Source organism: Furipterus horrens, unplaced genomic scaffold (assembly GCF_987537825.1).
Source record: "Furipterus horrens unplaced genomic scaffold, mFurHor1.1.pri manual_scaffold_2, whole genome shotgun sequence".
Taxonomy (NCBI): Eukaryota; Metazoa; Chordata; class Mammalia; order Chiroptera; family Furipteridae; genus Furipterus; species Furipterus horrens.
The window spans coordinates 71,413,213-71,438,014 of NW_028327172.1; the positions used below are offsets into that span (position 1 = coordinate 71,413,213).

The 24,802-nt window shown below is 44.2% G+C and overlaps 1 protein-coding gene across 1 annotated transcript in view; it reads right to left on the reverse strand.

Annotated features, from left to right (window-relative positions):
- PANX1 (pannexin 1) overlaps positions 1-23,860 on the reverse strand; it is a 44,555-nt gene extending 20,695 nt beyond the window's left edge. The window contains exon 1 of the mRNA XM_090267843.1: positions 23,243-23,860. Coding sequence (XP_090123969.1) covers positions 23,243-23,423 — 181 coding nt within the window. The 5' untranslated portion in view covers positions 23,424-23,860. The remainder of the gene's footprint in view (positions 1-23,242) is intronic.
- Positions 23,861-24,802: the final 942 nt, after the last annotated feature.

A 24,802-nucleotide genomic window follows, 5' to 3' on the forward strand; every position in this document is an offset into this window, starting at 1 on the left:
CTAGTGAGGAGGTTTAGTGAGATATGCAATGCCCCTCACAACTGTACAGAAATCAAGAAATGAGTTTCAGGTTTACACTGGGAACAACAAAGAACACTACTTTCCACTGGCTGCGAGCGCAGAGGGAGCTGTGGGTTTTCCAGTGCGTGTCTGGCCAGATATAATGAAAGACCACAAGGAGGAAACCTGTGTTCAGGGGCACTGTAGAAACAGCTACAACTGCTAGCAAGTAACCCGACCATAGGCAGCCGCCCTGCACCCGCTTCCTGGCCTTGGCCTGGAGCCCAGGGAACCCAGGGAGCCCAGGGCTGTGGGGGTCACACCTCCTTCCTGAGCAGCAGCCGTGGGGGCCCTCAGTGCAGCTTAGGCCTGTAGCTGTGGCCGCTGGAGGAGAAGCGGGGGACCACACGGCCTGAGGGCGGACAGGACCAGGGAGCGCAAGCCTGTCCGGCGGCTTCTCAACGGCACCAGCACAGCTTGCGCCGGGCCCTCTGCTTCCAGTCCAACCTCGCAAAGAGGGACTTTGGCCTAGTTGGCTATTGTTCCTCTCTCTTTAACAAGCTTTCTTTTCATGCTTACACATGCTAACCCACATCCAAAGGGCTGTGAGTTCTGAAGGAGACCCCTGTGCCTTCTGACAAACATCCGCCCTCTCTCCCAGGATGCTGTGTGGGGATGTTTCCTGTATTTGCTTCTGCATTTAAATACTACGTGCACCTGTGAGGTGACATAGGAATCGGGCCTCCTGGGGAGTTAGGAAAACTCATCCAAACCACAGGTTTAACAAAAATAAAAACAGGAATAGAAAAATCTAGTTACCTGGCTGGAGAACTTTAAAGGAACTTTTAAATGGAAGCTGAATGACGCATTTGAGAGAAAGCAGAAGGCAAGCACAGGGAACTAGCCCTGGCTGGGGACTTTGACCCCCATTTGAAAGATGAGATCATGTGGGCAGGAGGTTGTGAATGGTGGTTGTCAGAGGCTGGGGGAGGGGAAACACCTTCCAAACACAAGAAAGAGGAGGCATAACGCACAGGTTATTGACGAGGGTTGGGTTAATAGATGTGCAATGAGAAAGAAGGAGATAGGAGAGTTTCTTTGAGGGGAACAGTAAATCCTGGGGTTGCTGTTCTGAGGTACAAAGTGAAAATAGAGTATAATAATGATTATATTAATTATAATTATTACCATATACATAGCATTTTAAAATTTATAAAATATTTTATTTTGCAAAACAAAAATTTAGTTTAAATTCAAATTAATGTAAATTATACATACACACAATTCACACATATATACCACATATGGGAACTAGATAGATCATATTACAACCTATTGATATAAAGCACTGAACTTTAAAGTTCTGCCTTAAGGTTGCCAGAAAATAGAAAACTATTTTAAACTCTCAAGTTCAATGAGCATAATCACATAAAGAGGGCCATGAATGTATAGAATAGAGAGAAAGAGATGGGTAGTGGTCAGATATTTAAAAATAAACACTGGATAGTAACAAGCACTCACATGGATGAAACAGGTCTGAATCTGTTTAAAGTAACTTTGATCCCTACATAATAAAACCAAATTACTCAAAGGGTCTGTCACAAAGGTGTATACCTTGCCAAATACTCAGAGTTCCCAACTATCATAAAATACTATAAAATTCTAAGAATCTCAGAAAAACTTCTCTTTCTTAAAAAGAGTCAGGGAACACCTTTCTGCTTACTAGAGGGAATGCTGCCTTACTCAGAATTGTTCAGTGCAGCAAATTAGATCTCTAAATTAAAAAAATAAAAATAAATAAAAAGGAGCCAAACTCCTCTCCTTTCACCTCTTCATCAGACTTCCACCTGGACCTATCTCTAGCTTCAAATACGAGCAAATAAATATATTCTGGAAGCCCCAAACTGTCCATTACTGCCTTCATTTTTGCAGGAACTGATCCCAAGGCACACATGAGTTTTAAACCAGTGCAAAAATATAATTACTCTCTGTAGCTCAAACAAACCAAAACTAAATCAAAATGATAGTTTTCTTTTCCTTTAAATCAAGTTGACTCACTGGGTCTTTTGTCCACAGCTGAGCACGGCTTTTAAAGAGAACCCAACCAGAGCTAACATCTGCTTCTTTGCTAAGATGGACATAATCAAACGTAAACTTCTAAACCAGTTCTAAGAAGTCCCCAGACACTTCACTACCCACTCACATTGTACTGCTCAGCATTTCTAAATTAATGTTTTCCCTTGGGTCTAACACATTGGATAAAGCCCCCCTCAGTGCACAAGGCTCTCACTAATGGGGGGTGGGGTGGTATAAGCCTATAGCTTCCGTCCACACGGTCCAGATTGTGTGACCACAGGGCCACACAGCCACCGGGAACACACAAGCAAGCTGGAGAGCCTCAGATGGAAAGTGAAAAGGAAGCTGGCCTGAGACCGCAGCTCCAAGGAACCATGATGCCACATTGCACCCAGAAGAGAAACTAGAGACCTAAGTAGCGGTTTGAGGGGCTTCTTTCCTGCGGTGGGGATCCAGTCCCTTATCGCACCCAGATGTCTACACCACACAAAAGAAGAACTTATATAAACCTAATGTAAAATCTAACAGTTGTCCAGTAAGTAAAATTTTCATTACCTGAGTACAAGGTAAAGAAAGGCACACAAAACCTCAATGTTCTAGTAAACATGCAAAAAAAAAATATATTAGTTGAAGTATCTAAATATTATTTTACTAAAAACTTGCTCTGAGATTAACTAACTCAAACATACAGAAAATTATATAAAATAATATAACAGATACCTAGGAGTTTAAAGTAATATTGACATGTTGTAGTTACCTCATCTCAACTCTTTTTCAGACATGCTGTTTTGAAATTTTTTCAGACCCACAAAAATGTTACAAGAATATTACAATGATATTTAACCATAAAAAGAAGGAAATCTTGCCATTTGTGTCAACACGGATGGACCACGACGGCATTATGATAAGTGAGATAAGGCAGAGAAAAACAAATATTGTATGATCTCACTTACATGTCTTAGCTAATAAAACAGAGCTCACAGAAACAGAGAACAGACTGGTGATTGCCAGAGGTGGGAGGTAGAGGGTGGGGATGTGAGTGACAGTGGTCAAAAGTCACAAACTTCCAGTTCTAATAAAAAGTCATGGGAATGTAACTATAAGTTAACAACACTGGACTGTATATTTGAAAGCTCTTAAGAGAGTAGATCTTAAAAGTTCTCATCACATACACAAAAATTATAGCTATGTGAGGTGATGGATGTTAACTAGAGTTATTGTGATGATCATGTCATGATAAATACATAGGTCAAAGCATTATGTTGTACACCTTAAAATTATACAATTTTGTATGTCAATTATATCTCAATAAAGCCAAAATAAGACAATAAATAAATAATGTTAAACCTGTATAAAATACAGTATCATTAAAAAAAGACTATTTCAATGAAATCCTGAATACTCTGGAATTTAGATTCCACCACCATCAACATTCTACCACACGTCCTGTCTCTAAACATATGAATATGTAATATTGGGTTGGACAAAAAGTCATTTTAGTTTTTTCTGTAAAATAAAAGACACGTTTTTTATTTTTACCAATAGCTTTTTTTTTTTTTTACAATAGTTCCAATTTTTTCCCCTTTGCTCCCCTCCACCCAGCACCCCCCATCCCCCAGCAATCACCCCCCAAGTCCATGCCCATGGGTCGTACATACAAGCTCTTCTGCTTCACCCTTTCATATATTCTCCTTCTTCTTTTTAAATAAGTAAATGATTAATTTATTATTTTAACAATAAAAAATAACAATCCCTCCCTCTCAGACTTAAGACCCTTTACAATCTTATAAAGGACAATGGGCCAAGGTCTCGAGCTCCTCTAGCTGCTTCAAGCTGGACATGGTTGTCGTCCTACCTACCCTTGGGTCCAGAAATCCCTAATAAGAGTGGGGGTGTGGAGGGGAGGGTGGCCTTCCCACATGGGGAAGGATCGTGCAAACTCCAGGTCAGCTGGCTGTCCCCGGACAATAGCGTACTTGGTTTAACAGGCTGGCATCCTTGCTGTATTCGGTCACGTTGTGATGTGGCGGCCTTTTCTGTCTCTCCGTGGTTATAAGACTTCTCTCCAGCTAGTGTTCGGTTGGTTATTCCAGATGATTTCTCCAAAATTAAGTTGTAAATCCAGACTGGTCCCGGGAGGAGGTTAGTGTAGCTTCCACTTACTCCTCCGCCATCTTTGATCTCCTCTACAATAACATTTTTAATCTAAAAAGTACAAGCTCTTTTTCTTTTTTCTCCACACATGTAATTAATCTTCACCATATGCCATAATGCTGTAATCTTGGTAAACTTTTAATGCCCCAATTTCTCATCAGCTTTTGTTTCTCCCTCTCTGGGTGTTTGGTGGTGTTAGAAGCTTGACTCTTAAAAACCTATAGTTTAAAATCTTAGTAGCTTTGCTCCTATTTTCACCAATAGCTGTATTAATTTGTATATTTTGACTATGTCTGATATCTCCCACGTGACATTGACTACCCTCAATTAACATCTCAATTTGATCTCTATCAACTTCAACTCATCTACCTGACCATGGAGCATTGTCCAGCGAGGAATCTTCAGCACAAAACTTCGTAAACCGCTTTTGCCACGTTCTACCAGTCACAGGCCCTTCTCCATACGCTGCACAAATCTTTTCGTGTGTGTTTCAGTTGCATTTTTTACATTTCTTGAAATAATAAAGCACGATATGCCAAAAATGTTGTGTATTTTCTTCCATCTTCAATATTAAAATGGCTACACAGAAATTCACCAATTTTTATTTTTTATTTTTTTTTAATGTACACTAATATGACAATCTAACAAAACTGTTTTGAGTGAAGTTAAAAACAACTAAGTGCTATTAGAGCCATCTTAATGAAAAAAGCAAATTAACTTTTTGGCCAACCCAAAATATACATTTTATTTTTTCCCGAACCACTTGAAAGTAAATTGCAGAGATCATGACCCTTTACTCTCAGAAGTGTGTATCTTCTAAGAACAAGATATTCTCTTATATAACCCAGTGAATTACAAAATTAGAAAAAAATATGATACAATACTGTAATCTATATTCAGATTTCCCAAACTATCTTTTGAAGTAACCTTTTCCTCCCTCCCATCAGGATTTGATCCTGACCATCCTCTACACTTAGCTGTCATGTCACCTTATCCTGGAAGGGTTCCAAAGCCTTTCTCCATCATTCTCTACGGGCCCCATGTGTGAAGTTTGCCTGATTCTTTCCCTACACTATGATCCAGGTTCTGCATTACTGCAGGACTCCCACAGAAGAGTGTGGGTCCTCCACAGGACACCCTGGAGCTACCCATCACCATGACTGGTGATGTTACCTATGAACGACCACTTGGGTGAGGTGCTGTCTGCCAGGTCTCTGCTGTAAAATGTGACTTTTCCCTGTGATGTAAGTGGTTTGTGGGGAGACCCCGCGACTGTGTAAATACTCTGTTCCCTAACAACTCTCACTCAGTAAGGAATCAAATGCTTCAACTGTGGTTGCAAAATGAACATTTCCCAACTTTATCCTTCCCTCTACACTTATTAGTTGGCATTTTACTATAAAGAGGGATTTCCCTTCCCTGCATTTATTTGTTTTTTAGTATCAATATGGACTCTGCAGTCTCTTATTTTTCAATATTTTATAACCTGTTATTGTTATGCATTTTGATGCTCACGTTGTTTCAAACTAGCTCCTGTGTCCTTTTGACATGCGCCCTCCTCCACATTTCCTGGCACAAGATGTTCTGGGAGCCCTCAGTTCCTTTTAGTGGGTAATATAATTTTAAAACCAAGATGCTAGATGCACTCATTACTACTAGGGATGTCACTGTTCACAGACACAGCTAGGAAATCGGTGTGTGCGTGTGTGTGTGTGTGTGTGTGTGTGTGTGTTTATACTGAAACTTCTAATTCCAAGCCAACACACCTGGTTTCTTCCTTGCAGTCCCCCATTCCATATTTGTATCTTCCTTCTTTCATAATGAGAACCTTAACTCCTAACTGTATCAATGGTTACTCATTTGCTCAATTCTAAAATTCACACAAAACAATTTCAGAATTTTTAAAGCAAAGATATCTTTTGATTTTCATTTTAAAGGGTTTACCATGGCTTCTTCTCTGAGGAAACACCAAACGGCAGATGGCTCCGGTGTTGCAGGAGGGGGTATGGCCCAGGGGCCCTGGAATGGGAGGCCACAGGGGCTTCTGGCTTGGCTTCCGTGGACTACTTGGCAGTGGCATTGGGCTAAAGAGAGGCTGGCGATGGGGCGAGGCTGCGTCCGCAGAGCTAGTGGAGGCAATGTCAAGATAAGTAGTGGATCCCCTTCACCAAGTTGGGCCGCCTGGTCAAGGACATGAAGGTCAAGTCCATGGAGGAGATCTGTTTCTTCTCCTATCCATCTAGGAATCTGACATCATTGACATTTTTCGGGGGGGCATCCCTCAAGGATGAGGTTTTGAAGATTATGACTGTGCAAAAGCAGACATGCACAGGCCAGAGGACCTGTTTCAAGGCATCTGTCACCATTGTGGACTACAATGGACATGTTGGTGTGGATGTTAAGTGCTCAGAGGAAGTAGCCACTGCCATCTGTGGGGCCATCATCCTGGCCACGCTCTCTATTGTCCCTGTGCAATAAGGCTACTAGGGGCACAAGATTGGTAAGACCCACACCATCTCCTGCAAGGTGACTGGCCACTGTGGCTCTGTGTTGGTGGCCTTATCTCTGCCCACAGGGGCACTGGTATCGTCTCAGCCCCTGTGACCAAGAAGTTACTGAAATGGCTGGTATCAATGACTGCTACACCTCAGCTAGGGGCTGCACTGCCACCCAAGCAGCTTTGCCAAGGCCACCTTTGATGTCTCCAAGACCTACAGCTATCTCACCCCTGACCTCTGGAAAGAGACCATGTTCACCAGGTCTCCCTATCAGGAACCCCCTGACCATCTTGTACAGACCCACCCCAGAGTATCTGTGCAGAAGACCCAGGCTGCAGCTGTGGCAACCACACAATTTCATACAAGAAAAATAAATAAAGTGAATTAAGCCTGTTTAAAAAAATTAAATAAATAAAAGATTTACACTGGATGTTATGTCAGTAGCTGGCCATTCGAGGTCAAGAACAGAAGCAGAGACCAGTTAGTAATCTATTGCAATTATCCAGGTGAAGACAGTGTGAAGAAACAGTCACAGCACCTGTCTGCCTGAAGTCTCCTTCTATCACTTCTAGGTTCTAGCCTGGTCCAGGCCAAACACTTCGGTTCCATAAAATGAAGATTAATGCAAAAGGTCAGATGGAAGGTAGAAGAAAAATCAACACAAACATCTCTGTTATAATGCTATTTATGTGTTAAAAAAAAAAGTAGTGTTCTGCAAAATCACTAAAATTAACAGAACTTATAGAGCACATAGAATTGGGGCAAATCACTCAAAATATCTGCATATTTTGTACCTAGAACACAAACCAAACAGCAACAATTCTGATAAAAAGATACTAGTGGGCTAAAGAAGTGCAATAAGAAAGGACCTGAAGCTGCTGTTGCACACACACACAATGCACAAAGACCAGAGAGCACTTCTGAAACAAAGCATGTGACCAAATGGAAACAGGAGGAGAGCGTGCTTCATCCAGGTCCTCTTACTTGGTGACACAAATCACTTACATGCTGGAAAAAAAGGCATATGAGCTGATGTGACTCCCACATTATATTGGTGTTCCCCAATGTACTTATCACATACGTTTCCCGTATAAGCTACTTCCAATCACAGAATCACCTACTGAAGGAGAACACATGTCATTACTAAATACTATGATTATAGGAATTAGATGCTCTCATTCAATCCAATTTTTAAAAAACCTGTGAACTAGTCATCATATTTAGTTCCATTTGTCAGATGAGGAAATAGAGGCTCAGAGAAACTGAGTAACTTCCAAAGTCGGACAGATAACACTCAGTATAGGTGCGATACAATCCCATGTGTGTGGCCCTACTCTTTCCCCAACGTGAGGAAACCCTGGGAATGAGTGACCAGGGCATGGGGACAGGGCAGAGTAGAAAGGCCAGGCAAGGCCAGTCAATAACACATGAAGCAGCAGGAAAGGGCCAGCCAGCCTCAATCTCCCCAGAAGCCTACTCCTGAGCTCTAAGCCTGAAGTTCACTTTCATCAAGTGTCATCAAAAACCACAGAACTCATAAGAGAAGCCCCATGTGGTCACTGGCTGGTGTGTGGTGACCTAACCCAGACCTGGTGCTACTTTTTTGTGTGGAGGGAGACACATTGTTGTCAGGTAGACGGAACTGCAGGCCTGGGGTAGAGGCTGAACTGATGGAAGGAAAGGGCCAGAAAGAATAAACTACATCATCAAAAATGTCACAGCAGGAATGGGGCATGTGCGATCCAGGAAGTAAGTCCTTGCGGCAGCCCCAGATGGGGCACACTTCCACTAGAGAAATGTGGTCTTGGTGTTTGCATTGTAGGAGGGTAGTGGGGAAAATGGGCACCATTCCAAAATGAACACGAGAAATTGGATGTTGCTCCGCGCCCCCAAAGGGGGAGGGGGACAGCTTAAGAAAAATGTTACAGGAATAGATCATTTAATACCAGGGGGCAACTTAATAAACATGTTTAATAAAGACTTTTAAATATAAAATGCTTAGAAAAAATTCCTGTTCAGCTGATCTTCACTGACACAGAGGTCTAATCTGTGGGAAAAAATATAAAAGTCCACTTAGATATAGGGGAGGAATTTTAGCCTAAAGGGAAAAAAGAAAATTAGGCAAATCTATAAAAAGAAGTTCTTGAAGTTTTATTCCTGAAGACTGTTTTAAAAAGATCCCATTATAACCAATAGGCATTGGGTTTTCTCTTTACCTTACTAGCAAGCTACTTAACCTCTTTGAATCTAATTTTCTCATTTGAAAAATTTCATAGAATTCTTATAAGGATTAAAAGAAATGTAGGTCACAGTGTCAGCACGCAGTAAGAATTTAGTAAGTGGTGGCTATTATTTTTATTTTTGTGTCAAGCAGCATGATATGCATTAGGGATACAAAGATACAGGGTTCCTTTGTTACATCTTGTACATCTTAGTGCATTTATAATTATTCCAATTTCACCTACACTTACTGGTTTACTTGTCTTATTTCCTGCAACTCTTGAACATAACACTGGGCTTTGGATAACTGCGATCTTAGATTTTATGGGGTCACAGCCTGAAACTAGACCCAACTTTGTTAAGTCCTTTTGCGTTATCTCTCCCTCAAAGATGCCTTTTGTGGACAAAAAAAGGGGCCGCATACTAAACCGCACAAGTTCAGGAGAGGCCTGTACTGTAAACCTTGCAAACTCAGAGACTGAAGATAGTCATGTAAGACGGTCTGAACATAAAAATCCCTAACTAAAAGCTAGTCGTGGTGGGTAGTTACAACATAGGCTGGCATCCTCCCTGACAAAGGTCAATCTTTATTTTAATCGAGCATGTCTAGTCTTTTTGCACCTAAAATAACAGACCTCTGAAATGTCAGAATAATTTCCTTCTCCAGATCCCAAAGGCACAGTCTCCCGCCAGAGGAGCAGACCACAGAATTCTTCATTGCCACCTTGTTCCCCAAAGACCACCTCTGTGCTGTAAGTATCAATCGTTAACTATCCTGTACCCACCAATGTAAAAGAATTGTGCATCTCTCCATTTTACTTTTCATCCAGTCTCTCAGATTTCCCCGATTTGTTTTCTTCCACCACCCTAATCTACCACCAATGGATTTCATGTAAGCCCCAACCCTCACCACATCTCCTCCTTTTATGTTAATATAGAAAATAAGCTGTAAAACTGCCATTCTTGGGAGCATTTTCTCAATCTGTTGAGATTTTCTTCTCAGCAACTGTTGTCTGTTTGGCTCACATAAACACTTATAAGGCTTTTTCTTAGGCTGGATGCTTTTTCTTTGACACTTTTAACAGTTAGCTTTTGTAGTTAGTGTAACAAAGAAATCCTATTGTGTAGGATGAGGTCTTGAGCATCTAAATTCAGTACTGAATCAATGATTAGTGACTCCAATAAAATGAAAAGAACTTAAAATGACTGCTACCATTATTTAGACTGGCCATGCAAATACAAAGACATTCTAACTAGACTATCAGGTTTGCACGTGACAGATGCAAAACCTCAGAAGAGAAAAGAGGCGTCCAAGTTCATCAGAGCTGGGTATTTAATGTCACAGGGCCTCTGTGCCAGCAGCATACCAGAAGGATCCAAGTACCCCTGCCATCCCCAAGGACTGTTTTTTCTGTCTCTATTATGGTACAACAAAGTGCAGATGTCCTCCCCAGCACACAGAACTCGATGGTGTTGAACTCAACTCCGAAAGCATTCACTGGGCACCTCCTATGTACATGGTGCCACATGGGAAATAGGGGATTCAAAGAGAAAGAAAGCAAGGTCCCTCTCCTCTGAGAGCTTATAGTCTAGCAGAGGCCAAGAAATGAACCACAATGTTAATGGACAAAATAATCACCTGGGGATAAGGCTGTGAGCCATGGTGGATGTTCCTACTTGAAGGGAAGAAAGAACCCAGGATATGGAAATAGAACAAATAAAGGCTTGGAGTCTTTGGATTCTCTGGCTCATCAAGAAGGGGAGCAGACCTTTGTGCCTGGAACACAGAGTCCAGCCAGGGATCAGATAAAGGCCATCCCAGGACGATGGGCTGGAAGTCCAGACTGGATTCTATGATAAAGGCAAGGAGAGCCTGGCAGGGTGGGGCGGGGGAGCTGTGTTTTCACATCCTCAGGTCTGTAATCCTTGTACCCCTGGTCCCGATGGCCGGCTGAGACTGCAGTGCTGAACTGGGACAGGGCTGGCCGTGGCTCTAACAGAGCAGGCACCCTCCCCAGGGTGGGTGTTCAATGGGCCGAGCACAGAGGATTTTCAGGGCAGTGAAAATACTCATGATACCATCATGATGGAGACAGGTCATTATGCATTTGTCTAAATCCACAGACTGTATGACTCTGGCGGGAGATGCTGCTAACAGAAAAGGCTGTGCATGGGTGGGGGCAGGGAGTGTAAGGTAAACCTATGGGCCTTCCCCTCAGTTTTGCTGTGAACCTACAACTACTCTAAAAAAGTCAAGTCTTAATACACACACACACACACACACACAGAGCAGTTGTTGACATGGGTCCTAAGGGTGGCTGAGGAAGGAGGGCATTAGGAACAACTGCGTAAGTGCAGAGGTGCGAAGCACCATTTCCCTTGGGACATAAGCCCCTCTGGTTGCTCACCCCCAGGGCCTGGGTCAGGGCCCCAGAGCTGTGGCTTTTCACAGCCCCTCACCAGTGAGGGTTTCCTGCTTTGCCAGGTGATGAGAACCAACTACGAGGCCCACCCAGGGCCAGGCGTCCTCACTGGACCTGGCTCATGCCCGCCAGCCATGGCCTTCTGCCTCACCATGCCCTGTGCCAGGCCACGCCTTGAAGGTGACCATGAAGCCCCGGAGTACAGCTGCTAAATGTGACCAGCTCAGGTCCTTCCCAAATCAGCTCTAGCATCCTGGGACAAATGGGAGGCACCAGGCATCCCAGGGAGCTCCCAGCAACAGCTCCTGAGAGACTTTTATCAAGTACTCACCCCACACAAAGTGCCATGGTGGAGACTGTCCTGTCCTCAAAGTGTGCAGTTAGTAAGCCTGAAATCAACCACAATAGCCCCTACCTGGTCTCTTCACACCAATCCATTCTCACAAAGAAGCTGGAGTGAGATGTTAAAATGCATATTTGATTGTGTCACTTATAGCTAAAAGCCCTCTGACTACTCCGGGCAAATTCTAAAATCCCAGTCCCACAGTGCCCACCATGATCAAACCCCTTCCCATCTCTAATCTCTTTATACTGCTCAGTTTCCCCCCTGCTCAACGGTCCCAGCAACACTGATCCTTTTCTGTTTCTCCAGAAAACCATGTCCAAGGCTTTGCAAATGCTGATGGATAACTCAGTCCAAGGGCTGCTTCCTCTGAAGGGATCCCCAGTGCCCTGAGCTGGGGAAGCCTCCCTGCCATGGTGCTAGTTCCACAGCATTAATCGCAGCCAGAACTCCGTAACTGTGAAAAACCATCCCCTCCCCCTCAAACCCTTGCCCTCAGGCTGCAAGCTCCCAGGACCATGTCTGCCCTCTTCACTGCCAGCACAGTGCTCAGGGAGTGAGTGTCAAATGAATGAGAACATGAATGAATGGAGACAAAAAGTGAACAGGAGTAATTACTGTAAGGTGGGGCATGAACCATATGGCCAGAACCAGCAGGGTACTGGAGTATATCAAGTAATTAATTTTAGTCCAATGTCCTCGTGTTACAAGGGGTGAAATTGATTCTAAGGTGAGATAAGGTGAGATGCCTTCTGCTCACACATACTGCACACAGCTGTTCCACACTGTAAATAAGTGTCACTAGAATGTTCTTACAGTCCTTCAAAGTGCATCATTTTCCTGGTATTCACTTCAATGTGTGCAAAAAACACACTAATAACAAAGACTTAAAAGAAATGAGCCTTAAGAAGAAGAATGTCAAGACCATCAACCCCTATACATTCCTCCCTCTAAGGAACACTGAAGAGAGGAAGGGAGGCAAGTCACAGTTACCATCACCCAGACACATTCCAGTTGTGCCTCCAAGCTCTGGTCTGAATGACTCCTGAATGTGAGTGAGAACTGGAGAGAAGCCTGAGGCCTCTGTCACACTTTGCTGGCTGCTCACAATATTGCAAAGCACCTTCAGATCGCAGAAGTTTAACACATACTAGTTTTAGAGTTTACCAACAGGTGCTGACTACGAACCATAAGTCAGGTCTTTTCCCATGTATTATCACATTTAATAGGTATCATTACCTGTTTTGCTAAAGAAAACCTAACGTGGCCAGAGAGGAGAGGTGAAAGTCAGCAAGAAAGGGTAGAGCTGAGTAAGAACTTCTCTCTCTGAAAAGTAAACTCTCCACAGCAGAGCAACTGTGCTTTTTGAAAACTGAGAACCCTTACATTCAATCATGAAATGTGAAATAGATGTTAACACTAAAAAACAAAAACAAAAAAGCAAAAAAAATTTTTAAAGATGTCTTTACATTTCCTAATAAATAAAAATTGCTAGTTTTGTTGGTTGACTAAATTTAAACCGAAAACAGAGGGCTCAGAGTGAAACAACATGTTTTAACCTTTAGTTTTAAAAAAAAGACAGATAGTTAAGATATACTTGGAGAGGGGTAGATTTCATAAGTCAATGATAACCAGTGAAGACTTGTAGTTTCTCTAAGATTAAATACCCCAGGCCAAATGCAACCCTAAGTGTGTGAAGAGAGTGGGCGGTCTTGGGAACGCCGCCAGTGTTCCAGCACAGCTCGGCGCTACGTCATGTGAAATTCCAGGGCAAACGCAAGTACAGTATTTCCTCACTTATCATGGGTATTACATTCTAGATGCCCCGCGAAAATGAAAATCCGTGAAGTAGGAACCTTACGTTTATTTTAGTGTTTTTATATATATTAAGGCTTTATAAACCCTTCCCACACACTTATAAACCGTTCCCAGTTCCTTATTAACCTTTCCCACTCCCTTATTAACCTTTTCCACACTATTATAAACACTACTTATGCTCTTAAACATATTCCACATTCTTAAACCTATGTAACTTTAACAACATACGTATACAGTACTGTAAAATTTTACATGTGTACTCACCAGTGAAGTATACTACAACTTGAATGATGAAGATGATGAATTAGCTGTGCAGTACTGATGACGATGAAGGTGATGAAGAAGAGATGAACGTACTGCACAGCAAAGAAGAACATTACAGCTCTTCTAAAGGCACCACTTCCTCAGGCGCTTCTTCAGGTGGTGCAGTAGTATCTTCGGCCTCGTCCGTAACTTCTGCTTCCGCTAAAGGCGAAGGTGTAACTGACCTTTTCATGCGAGTGATGAACATAGTTATGGGGAGTTGCTGGTGCTGCTTCTTCTTCTGATTGAGAATGTTTTTGTAAACTGACATGGCACTGTAGATTGAATTTGCAAACTGCAACGAATGAACCATATGGGGGTCCCATTCTTCAGCCACTCATTGAAGTTCTTTGGCCATTCTGACCATGGTTGCAAGATGATCAAGTGTTAGGCCAACCTCTTCCTCTTCCTCAACCCACTGTTCATCTTGCTTCTCATCCTCTTCTTCACTTACTGACTTAGTCAGCTCCTCCAGGTCTTTGTCCATCAACGGTTGAAAGTGCACATCGATCAGGATATTTACGTCTTCAGTAGTCATGTCACTGAAGCCCTCTCCTCCCAGTATTTTTGCCAGCCTCACGGCCTTATCCACCACAGAGTGATGGATTTCATCAGGAGAGAATCCCTTGTAATCATGGATCACTTCTGGCCACAATTTTTTTCCAGCTGGCATTCAAAGTCTCACTCTTCATCTCCTTTATGGCCCTTTGAATATTTTGGAGACATGATGCAATTGTGTATTCATGCCAGTACACCTTTAGTGAGAAGCCTTCATCCAAGTCCATAGCTTCAACAAAATTTTGCAGGGCATTTTGGGTGTAGAGCGCCTTAAAAGCACGAATAACGCCTTGATCCATTGGCTGAATGAGCAATGTGGTGTTTAGCGGCAAGAAGTCTGTCTGGACACCATCATACGTCAGGTCGACAGCATGGCCTCCAGCATTGCCCATTATCAGAAGCACTTTGAAATCAAGGCCTTTCTCTGCCAGATAAACCTTAACCTCTGGGATAAAACATTGATGAAACCAATCAGTCGTGAGGAGTTTCATGATCCAAGCCTTAGGGTTGTGCATTCAGTACACAGGCAACACATTCTTATTTTTGGTTTTTAGGGCCCTTGGGTTCTTGGACTTATAAATAAGCCCTGGGTTTATCATAAAGCCCGCAGCATTCCCACACATGATTAAAGTTATCCTATCGTTTTGGGCCTTGAAACCAGGGGCTTTTGCTTCTTCCTTCATAATGAAAGTGTGAGACGGCATCGGTTTCCAAAGTAAGCCCATTTCATCCATGTTGAAAACTTGTTCAGGCTTATAGCCTCCTTCCTCAATGATGTCTTTGAACGTGTTGTTTACGTACTCCTCAGCTCTGGCTTTATCCACAGAGGCAGCCTCTCCCTGCAGAGAAACGCTTTTGAGTCCAAAGCGTTTCTGAAATTTGTCAAACCAGCCCTTGCTGGCACTGAATGGGGTTGGTCTGGTTGGAGAAGCACTCGAAGGTCCTGCTTCAGTGGCGTCACTGTCATCCTCTTCTTCATTCTCATCACTGTCACGATCATCCCTTTTTGCTGCTAAACAATCATACAGTTGCTTGGCCTTTGGATGGTGTTTGTATCCAGCAAGATATTCTTTTTTCTGCAATTGTTTATCCACACAGCTAATGCAGACTCCATCTTCACAATGATCTTATTGTGGGAAGTAACCACCCCCTTTGCTGTTTCGTTGAAAGTCACTGATGCCGTAGACCTGATATTCTTCTCATCCTTCTTTATATAGCAAACAGTAGACTCATTGATCCCGTAATGGCGGTTAACAGACGCATAGCTTCTTCCTTCCTTCAACACGTCAAGAAGTTCCACCTTCTCTTTTATGGTAAGCATCTTCCTCTGGCGCTGGGGTTCACTGCCAGAATCCTTAGAAGAGGCAGAACGTTTGGGTGGCATCGTAGGGCTTGCAATAAATTCAGTCTTTAAGGAAAATTTCACAAAACACAACACCGCAGAGCAAAACTATGCACAGTGATCAGAGATAGGAGTGAAGTGGACAAGGCAAGATGCTGAACTTATGCGCACAGTGCGGCATAGCAGACAGACTGATGCTATGTGTACCAAGCCAATCAGTGCCCAGGATACACAAGACAATGCTCTGGTTGGTCGCCTTCCATCAATCAGCCAGTCGTGTGCCGTGTACAATCTCACGTAGGCAGACAAGCTCGAGCATACATCTCATTTTCAGCGTAATGTATGTGTTCGTCCACAAAAAAAAATACATACTGTAAACAGTGCGCAGTATTTTATTTCGATTTAATATTCTTTTAATGTTAGAATCATTTATTATTTTTTAATATATTTTTTGAAAAATTTTAGGCAAAAATCATTAAAATCATACATACTATGCATATAAATATATATACAGTACTGCAAAATCCCGCGATATAGCGAAAAATCCGTTATAAATAATTCAATATAATATATTTTAAAATCCCGCAATACAGTGAGGCCGCAATACGTGAACCGCGATGTAGAGAGGGACTACTGTGCAAACTGAACCAGTGAGGTGCCGTTTCCATCCCGAGAATGACAAATCAGAAACTGTGTCTGCTGACAGTAGTGTAAACTGGTATTCTGGAGGGCACTGAGAGGCACCTTTAAAATCTGTAATGTGTACACCTTTTGACCCTCGAACTGTAAACTTCACCCTCTAGGATGACCCTAGATGGTTCTCAGAGTGTGGTCTAGAACCTGAGACTCTTTCAGGATGTTCATGACATTAAACCTATGTTCACAATAACACTAGGTTGTTATTTGCCTCCTTATTCTCATTCTCTCATTAGTGTGTACAGCAGAGTTTCCAGAGGCTACTGACATGGGTTAGCGTCACGTGATGAATGAGCATCAAACAGAAAAACGCAGTGGTCTTCTAGTAAAACTGGACATTAAGGAGATTTGAAAAATTAGAAAACAATGCCACTCTTCTTACTAAGTCTTATTTTTGAAGTTGTTTTTTTCATAAAAATATATATGTTAAACATGTAATGGGCTTATTTCAAATTAATGGAAAAATTTGAATACTTCTCAGTTTTAATTTCTAATACAATAAATACCTATAGATATAGCCCACATACAAAAGCTCTTTGGAATCCTCAATAAAATGTAAGAGTGTAAAGTTTATCCTGACTCAAAAAGTTTGAGAACCGCTACATTTTGAATGAGGAAGCACGTCTAAGGATGTTTATTGAAACACTGTTTGTAGTAAGAAAAAGTGGAGTGAACCTACAAGTCCTTTCATAGAATGGTTAAATTTCCCACAGTCATACTATGGACCATTATGCCACATCAAACAAAATGCAGCTGATTTCTACATATTGACATGAAAATACCTCTAGGACATATTACAGATAAATGAACAAATTGCACATTTTTAATACACGGCATAATACTTGCTGAAAATTTAATAGTGGTAAAATGCTAATAAAATCAATTTCTTCCTTAGGAGCACAGAGCAATGTACGTAAAAGGAAACACACAAAAACAGTAGTTACCTCTAGGAAAGAGACCAAGGTTGGGGTATGTCAAAAAAAAAAAAAAAGCAGGGCTTTTATTTCTTCTTACTGTCTGAATCTCACCACAAAGATACAGAGAGGCAGTTATTTGGCAAGTAAAGTACCTGGAAATTCTCTCTGCCGCCCTCAGGAGCCCCATGGCACACAGCTGCGCCTGCCTCAACCCACCAGGGCCCAGTGCTCCCAGACTGCGGCCCCTTCTCCATTCTGCCCAGACGCTCATTGCCTCAGTCAGGGGGCTGAGAAGAAAGCAATCCAGGGATGCAGTCTGGAGAGGAAGGGTGGTGTTTGCATGGTTTTCTACAAGGAATGTCACTCATCCAAACCTAGTTCCCGCAAAGGTTCTGAGACATACAAGTATGTTCACGTTTTGCTGGGGATGAGAATTTCATCTATTTCAAAATAACAGATTATTTTCCACCGTGTCATTTTCTTTTCTTCCTTTGTTCTTGAGGGGGTGGGGTGGGGTTACAAAAAAAGGAGTAAATAAATCGTTAAATATGGATCTTGTAGTTCATTGGGTCTTTAAAAGTCAGGGAACAGTATGCACAGAAACAGAACAAATGCTGTTTGGGTAAGTTCTAGTATATTTTAAAAATTGATCTCATCATGACTGAATGTTTGCTTATCACTTGTCAATTCATATTTTTTGCTCTATTAATCACATCTTATAGAATATAACAACACTTAGACTCCAAAATGCTAACACCCTACTGACACCCCTGATCATTCTTTTCATTTACACCCTCTAGTGAATGTCTACCATCTACCAAGTTTTCTGCTGGAAGCTATGGACAGAGCAGTCAACCCGACAGAGGACAGATGGTCCCTGTCCCCAGTGAAAGTCTAGTCCAGTGGGGAGACAGTATTCAACAAATAAAACAAATAATTACCTAATTGCAACTTGCAGTATTAGAAAGGAAAGTTACAGCGTGCTCTGAGAACATATCAGGAAATCCCCTAAATGTTGCAATTTTACCCCGGAGAAGGGCGCTGCTTTCTTAAAACCAGGAGCACATCAAAATGCCTCCTCCAAACTTCTGATAGAGTCTCAGTTGGAAGGAGAGAGAGGTGGAGGGTACACAAGGTAGAATTTTTTCCCTACTTACTTGAAATAAGAACTCAGGAACACAAATTATCCTGGAAGATGATCTCATCTTTCTGGGAAATAACACTGTTCTCTTCTCTTTTCCTTTCAATGTTGGGAGGAGGGGACACTGACAAAGACTTATGTACATACAAGCTTCATTTGCAATAGTAGAAAGTTTGAAAGAACCTAAATGTACACCAGGGGAGTGCTTAGATGAGTTATGATAAGAATACAGTAGGCTATAGAATATGCTGCCTGCCTATTACAAAATAGTGAGGTGACCTGGCCATGGTTCAGTTGGTTGGAGTGTCATCCCATACACCAGAAGGTTGCAGGTTTGATAACCCATCAGGGCACATAACTGGGTTGCAGGTTTGATCCCTGGTCAGGGTGCAAATGGGAGGCAACCAATTGATGTTTGTCTTTCACATCAGTTTTCCTCTCTCCCTCTCCCTCTCTCTCTCTCATCAATAAATATATAAACACATCCTAGGCTGAGGATTATAAAAAATAGTGAGGTGGCACGTCCTGACACAGAATGCTGTCTAAAACATACTAAGTGAGAAAAAGCAAACCACTGTCATATGACTCAATTTCTTTTTAAAAAAATGTGTGCATGTGTTATATTAATGCAGCAAAGGGGACTTTAAGGCTCTACAAGTGTCCACAGGGGGGGTCACCTCCAGCACATGATGAAGGAGCTTTATGACTCCTTTAGACTGAGAATATATTCAGTACAATGTATTTTGTAAAATATATGTAGGTACTATTTGTACAATAAAGATACAATAAAAATGTTAGCAAAGAAAACCACATGCCCAGTGACAGCCTGACTGGCAACAGGCGTCCCCTGGAAGGGCCCAGGGTCTCTCTGGGCTGTTTGATTTTAACTATGAATTGAGAATGTGCTGTTACAGGGTCTACCCCTAGAGACCCTAAATATTAGCTCATTCTTATAGACACCCCAAAAAGAATCAACCAGCTCTGCCATCTAGTACATGCTGAAAAGAGGCCTAAACCTATTTCCAAAGAGGGGACTAAATTCAGTCACAATAGAACAGATGACTTAAGCTACCTGGCTGCTGACTCAGATGGAGAAAACACAGGGAAACTGTAAGCAAATAGTATCAGAAGCAGCTGCAACTATATCTGTCCTTTGGCTCACTGAGACTGGCCCAGTGCCTGCCTCTAATAACAGCAGCTAACCAAAAGGGGCCAGATCCTTGTGTCCAGAACTACGGCTGCCCACTGGGAGGGCAACAGGAAGAGAAAGCTCCCTGGAGACCAGACTCCCTTTCCCAGAGGTACACTGGCTGCCTCCACTATTCGTCATCCGGGAGCCGGCCAGGCTCAGGGCAAGGAGCATCCTGACAGGATACGGGACTCTCCTTTTCTGGGGTCTCCTAATACATCATGTTAGGGCACCAGAGAATCAAGGCAGCCCACTGAGCAGGCCCTGCATAACCCTAAGCCTAGTGCACTACAAACCTTGTCAAAAGCCCCTGAGAACATGAACCCCATTCAAAGTCTGGTCTACTGAAAGGTAGCAGCACACCTAGGGAATATGTTTCTTCAATAGTTTAGAAAAATTCTGCTAGAACTCCAGAACTTGAAGGCCACGTAGTCCAATTGTGCTTGAGTTGTCACCCAGTTATTTCCTAAATCTCTCCCTCCCTCACTCCCTCCCTTCCTCCCAGGGTGAAAGATGCTACACCTCTAGAAGCATCTGGGGACAACTGTGTTAGAAAAGAGAGTTTTTCTGGGGCAGAGAACTGTCTCCCTGCAGCTACCACACTGGGCCCGTGTGAGCTGCTGTACCAGGCAAGGGGCGGAACCTCTGTGGAGTGGACTCCACCGGCAGTCACTGTGCCAGCACCTGGCACAGCCTAAAGGGCGGGCTGCTGCTCTGCCCCTTGGTCTCCATGGCCTGGGAAGGTTCTGTCCCTCTTTTCAGAAGGGAACCCAGTGCATTGAACTAGTGAGAAAATGGGCTAAAGACTGAGGAGAAGCCTTTGATATGGCACCTAGACTGTTTTGTCATAGGAGGACTTTCTCCTTCTAATCTTTCACATCTCCCTCCCTGCATTGGCCAGCTTCTAGGGACCAACAGAAGATAAATGAAGTATCTTGTAGGTGAGGCAGCCACAGGGACAGGTTATAATGCAATGTGCAAAGTACAACAATGAAAGACAATCCCAGGCACCAAAGAGGCTGGGAGCACTTCTCGTGAGTGGAAGGATAAGCCATGTTTAAAGTTCGCAGGCCTATTTCACACTCCTGGGGCAAGGGCTCACTCACCAAAGTGATGGACAAAAGTGCCTGCTCCATTTCATTACTCCTCTCTCTTGTTGCTGTTCTCTTCCATTGTTTTGTTTTTGTACAAAAGCTGAATTTGCACAAAACAAAATGTTGCATGACATGACTCCACTGTACCGACTCCAGGTATTAACTTATGTACTTCTCATCTCCTCTCTAGAGCCTTTTTTCTGGTTTTATCTAATGTGCTCTCAACCTGATAAGTCTTCACTGGTCCTGATGGCTTCGTCCCATATGCTTGTCCTCCCCTTGGAGGTCCTGAAGCTTTAGAGAAGACATGGAAGTCTGCTTGACAGCTCTTCAGCGAAGCCCCAGCCCACCTTCACCTGCCTGGTGCTCAGAGCTCTACACTGTCTTGTCACTGAATCACACACAACTAAATGAGGCTACCTGTCAGCATGTTGGTTCTAGTACCCAGGTGGGTGGTAAATTCCCACAGGGCAGGGAGAGGATCATGCCTCAAACTCCTTTCCTGTCCCCCTCAATACCCAGCCATAGCTATGTACACAGCATGAGGTCACACCTTTGCTGCATAAACCCATTCCCAATGCCAACTAAATGCCTCTCAGACAACCCATCAATTTGGATGTGTCTACAGCATTACTGGTGCAGGTACCTCGGATGTCTCTCTAATATGTGACCAGAGCTAAAATTTGACCATGGAGGGTAACCAATGCCTCCCACCTGGCATCAGGTGCCCTAGACTGTTGCTCCTCCAGGACAGGGACCACGCCTTATTTACGCCTGGGTCCTCGGTGCCCCGCACTGGGTCCAGCCTACAGCTGGTATACTCAAGAAGCAGTTGCTAAGTGGAAAAATGATCTCCAGGACCCATGCTATTCTGTGGTTTTCCTTTTTACTGGAAGCTTCAACACCTGGCCACCTGGAAGGTGGAAGGAAACCCCAGGGCTATGCCTACCCAGAGACAAGGAAAACTGAACACTTATTTTTCCACAATGATGGCAACTTCCTGAGCAGTTGAACAACTTAGTGCCATCGATCACAAAATCAAACTCAATTGTAACCCTTTTCTAACCAACTCTTCTCTCAATTTACTATTTCCATCAACAACAACAACAGCATTCTCCACTCACCTAAGCCTGCAGTCTTTCCAAAACTCTGACAGGTCTCTGCCCCTCCTGGCCAATTAAAAATGAGTACCCAAGTGCTGCTTGTTGCTCCTCAGTCTCTCAGAAATCACCCTTCCCCATCCTTTCGCGTCCACTTCCTGGCACCCACACATGCACAAGACCTCAGCTGATGCCCAATCTTAGAGCCTCCTGAACTCCACTCCCCCCTCCTTCACAGGTCTTACATGCCACCATTGGGCTATTATTTATTAAGTGCTGTCTTCAACCGGTCCATCCTTGGCTCAAATAAGAATTTCATACTTTTAAACCACAAAGTCTGTACTGCTCTGTTCTAAGTGACCCAGGCCCACATTCATTCTCCTGTCTCAGGAACCCTGACTAATCCTCCTGACTCAGCTGGGACCATCACTGTGTCTCCCCATCCAGGAACATGTTACATTTCTGCCACCCCAAAATCTTGGCAAAGGTCTCACCTCTGCTTACTCCAAATCCCAACCACACTCCAAGGCTCAGGGCCAGGCCAAGCTATCACAGAGGTCCAGGTCCGCCAGCCTCTCCCTCTCCCCCCCCCACAGAACTGTCTCTAGCTCTCTGTCACACTGCGTTCCAGTTGACTCATAAAGACTCTCTCCTGCACTGAAAGTCAGAAGAGCTAAGTAGTGAAACTATACACATTTTAGCCACGTGATCCTGCCCAAACCACCAGACTTTCGACTCTCACAGAACTGTTATGATCAAGTGAAAATATACATGAAGGGAACACGGTCATTTCACATTCATAATAAGAACGTGCAGGTGAAGGATGTTGTTTTCTATTACCTGCCAACTACAGGCATTACCTATCATTCAGAATCCTGCAGCGCTAAAGTTTCAGTAAATATCAATTAAAATAAGATAACAAAGGGAGAACATACTTTTCATGGAGCACCTTGTCTCCATATCCAACGTTTAGCCACTCAGGAACTTCTCTGGTACGAATTTTTAGGTGAGGACACAAATGTGTGTAGAGAAAGAGGGGAGGCAGTCGTTCTGGGCAAATCTGGTGGCTGGCTGGTCATAAGAGTGGGACATGAACACTAAAGCACAGCCGGGATCAGTGGGGTGCAGGAAAGAGAACTGAGGAGTAGGGATGCGAGTAGAGTCCACTGGAGTACAAAGGAGGCACGTGGGCATTGTAACACTGGGGCTACCTTTCTTCTCAGCGTTCACGCCCATCTCAGCAATGAGCCCTGCCAGGGGCACAAGGTAAAATCGCTTCTCCTGAGATCTGGGCACCTCCCAGAATGCCTACTCAGCCGGGCCAGTCTTCCCCATCAGGCCCGCCACGCCCCTCCCGCCTCTGGCCTTACCAGTCGAGATTTCCTGCGCGTAGGCCAGCGAGATAAGCAGCAAGGGCATTCCCACCGCGATGTACGTGACCATCTTGTCCACGACTAGCTCCAGCCGCAGCCCCTTGAACTTGGCCTCTGAGGGCTCCTTCAGCAGGAAGTCCGAGAACACATATTCGGTGGCCAGGTGCGCAATGGCCATGGCTGTGGCACGCCGGGCTCGGCCTGTTAACCCCCAGAGGGCAGGCCCGGGAACTGGCGATGTTGGGAGGGATGGGCCGCACTTTCAACCCGTCACTGGCCGCGCCTATGGCTTTCGCTTTTCCTTTGCCGGCTCCCCAGTTGCGCCCACATGCCACCAGCCTTTGTGTCTGGGCGCGCCCGGCCCTGCTGAGTGCACCAGCTCGCGCGCTCCCTCCTTGGCTGCTGGCGACGCCCTGCAAAGCACGCGCCCCCCCGGGCCCGCACCTCTCAGGTTCCCGGGAGGCGAGAGAATCAACCAGGGAACAAGCACTTCCTTTCGCCCGACCCCTCCGCTTTAAGGTCAACCCGCGCTTTTAGCCCACTCGCCGTGCTTTTCCGGAACAAGAGAGAGACCGAGGACCCAGGGGCGTGGAGTTTCCGGAAACCGCGGTGACGCGGAGCGGATCGTACGGCAGCATCCTCCGACCCCGTCATCTGCACCCCCAAAGGGATCTACCCATCCAGAGAACTGCCTTAGTCTGGTCATACTCACGCTCCTCCTTGCCTCATTTTCCTACTTCCTGGCACCGGGACTTTTGAAAACATTTCTGAAAACAACCCCTTACCGGGGGGCCCCCTTCTAAGCCCCACCCCCAACATTTCCACACGGTGAATCAGGTTAAAAGGAGCTGCGAATGCTTCCAAGAGCATCGGGTACCATAAAAGCCAGTCGTGCCGGTGTAGACTGAGCGTGTGTGGGAAGAGGGAGCACTGGATCGGAGCTCTGAGAGACAAGGGTGGGGGGCGGAGGGTGAGGGGATGGGGCAATCAGCAGTGGGGGAGCCCTGAATGTGACTGGGTCTCAGGCCTCAATTGTCACTGCTCAGTCTGAGCTTCCCCTGCTTTGCCTGTAGGAGCCTTGCTGGGGGCCAGCAGAGGGGTGACTGAAGATGAGTGAGTGCTGGGGGAGAGAAGCTTCTGAACCACTTATAGAAAGTGGTTGCTGAAAAATAGATAGGAGATGCTCTAGTCAGCATCATTTGGAGCAGACAGGACCTTTAAACATGAGGTCTCCTTGGAGCAGGGCTGGGCTGCCTTGTCTGCTTTTTGTACGTGGATGTGTGTGTGTTGATGGGGTTTTGGGGGGGGGATAGTGCGGGGGGGGGGTGTCCATGCACAAGAGCCTCTTTTATATGCCTTCAACTCCCACACATACATCTCCACCCTAGCCTGCCCTCTGAGCACTCATCCAATGGCCTCCGCGAGTCTCTGCTTGGATGGCTTACCAGACTTCAAACTCATAATTGCCAGAACTGCATTTCTCATCTTCCTCACATCTTGAATTCCAGTCTTCTGCGTCTTGCTAAATACATCACCATCCACCCATTTGCCCAGCAC